The sequence below is a fragment of the Anneissia japonica genome, unplaced genomic scaffold (assembly GCF_011630105.1).
Source record: "Anneissia japonica isolate Jap-2015-1 unplaced genomic scaffold, ASM1163010v1 scaffold81304_len1347_cov201, whole genome shotgun sequence".
Lineage (NCBI taxonomy): Eukaryota > Metazoa > Echinodermata > Crinoidea > Comatulida > Comatulidae > Anneissia > Anneissia japonica.
Window position 1 is genome coordinate 1 of NW_022697311.1, and position 1,347 is coordinate 1,347.

General features: G+C 34.7%; 1 protein-coding gene across 1 annotated transcript; it reads right to left on the reverse strand.

The window, feature by feature from the left end:
- Nucleotides 1–64: 64 nt before the first annotated feature.
- Nucleotides 65–1,341, reverse strand: LOC117102221 (the record flags this gene model as incomplete). The annotated part of the gene is made up of 4 exons (XM_033242448.1): nt 1,300–1,341; nt 914–1,043; nt 671–781; nt 65–195 (listed from the first exon to the last, which is right to left on the reverse strand). Coding segments are annotated over exons 1-4 (375 nt in total), but the record flags the coding sequence as incomplete, so codon positions are not given.
- Between the last annotated feature and the right edge of the window lie 6 nt (nt 1,342–1,347).

Genomic DNA, 1,347 nt, shown 5'->3' on the forward strand with positions numbered 1-1,347 from the left:
ACAGGTTTAGTAAGGCTATTGCCGTCCTAGTATGTTAGGCCTACTAATATAGCTCATTCGTTACCTTGAAGATGTGTGGTTCTGGAAAAGGTTCCATGTGTTCCTTGAACTTTTTAACTTTCAGCCAACATAAGCGGCTTAGCAACAGAACCATGACAACAGAAACAAGTATTATAATGTAGGTATACCAATTTTCTGGGAAAAAATTATCAAAGATGTTTTTCGCTACATATATTTCAAATTCCTGAATCAGATGTGGAGAACATTTTGAAACAATCAACTCAGCTTTGTTTTTGGGGGGTTCTTTTGTAACTAGTAATAGACTAAAGTGTGTTATTAGCAGTTACATGAATGCATTTTACAGTTGTTCATATATTTTTATTGATTGTAAAATGTGTAGAATAGGCTTGTAAACAGCGTCTTCTACAATTTGATTTTCGTGAGTTGATGATTCAGTTTTTAATGAATAATGAAAAATGATCGGAAAGAGAGCAAGGGGGCTTTTTCAGGCAGTAAAAACAACGTGACGTGAAAAGCTAAAAGCGTAAATGACGTAAAAGGGAACAGCGTGAAATGACATAAAAACCACTGTTCCCTGTAAAAACAAACATCCTGAATGACGTACAAGTAAAAAAAAAACCGCCTAAATGACGTAGAAAGAATGACTCACCTGATTCGGGGTTATCGTCAGACACTGGAATAAGGATCGCTGAGGGCTCTGTAGCACCCATGGCATTGTAAGCCGTGATATATGCTGTATAATTAAGACGCTTCTTCAATCCTGAAATAAATCGTCAACATCAACATTATCGTGTCGTTTTATTTATTTTGTCTACATTAAAAATAAAAACAATTTTAGAAAAGAAAGTGACAAAACATGACAGGTTTCGTCTGTACAACGTTTGCAACTAACCATGTATCAGAAATGTTGTTTTATTGGCTGGAACCTGGAAATTTTCAGGATCGTCTGATGATTCGATTTCACCAACTAATTTTATTTTGTAACCAAGTAGGATTCCTCGATGATGGTGTTTTGGGAGATCCTGTTTTGGAAAATTACATAATTGATAATGAAAATAATGTGAAAAACGATAGCTGGTTCTTGGTATAGATGCAAACTCGATATGCAAAAGCTAAATGTAAAAACCTAAGCCAAACTTACAATTCACAGATTCCTATACATACATATGTCACAGATTAATAGACCTACATATAATATGCATACATACATACATACATTTCCATCGACTTATTCAGAAAATATCGTAATCGCGGGAAAGGGAGGGATTTTAAACTTACCATCCAAGAAATGAGAACATCCCGATATGTTTTATAGTCCTTACTTTC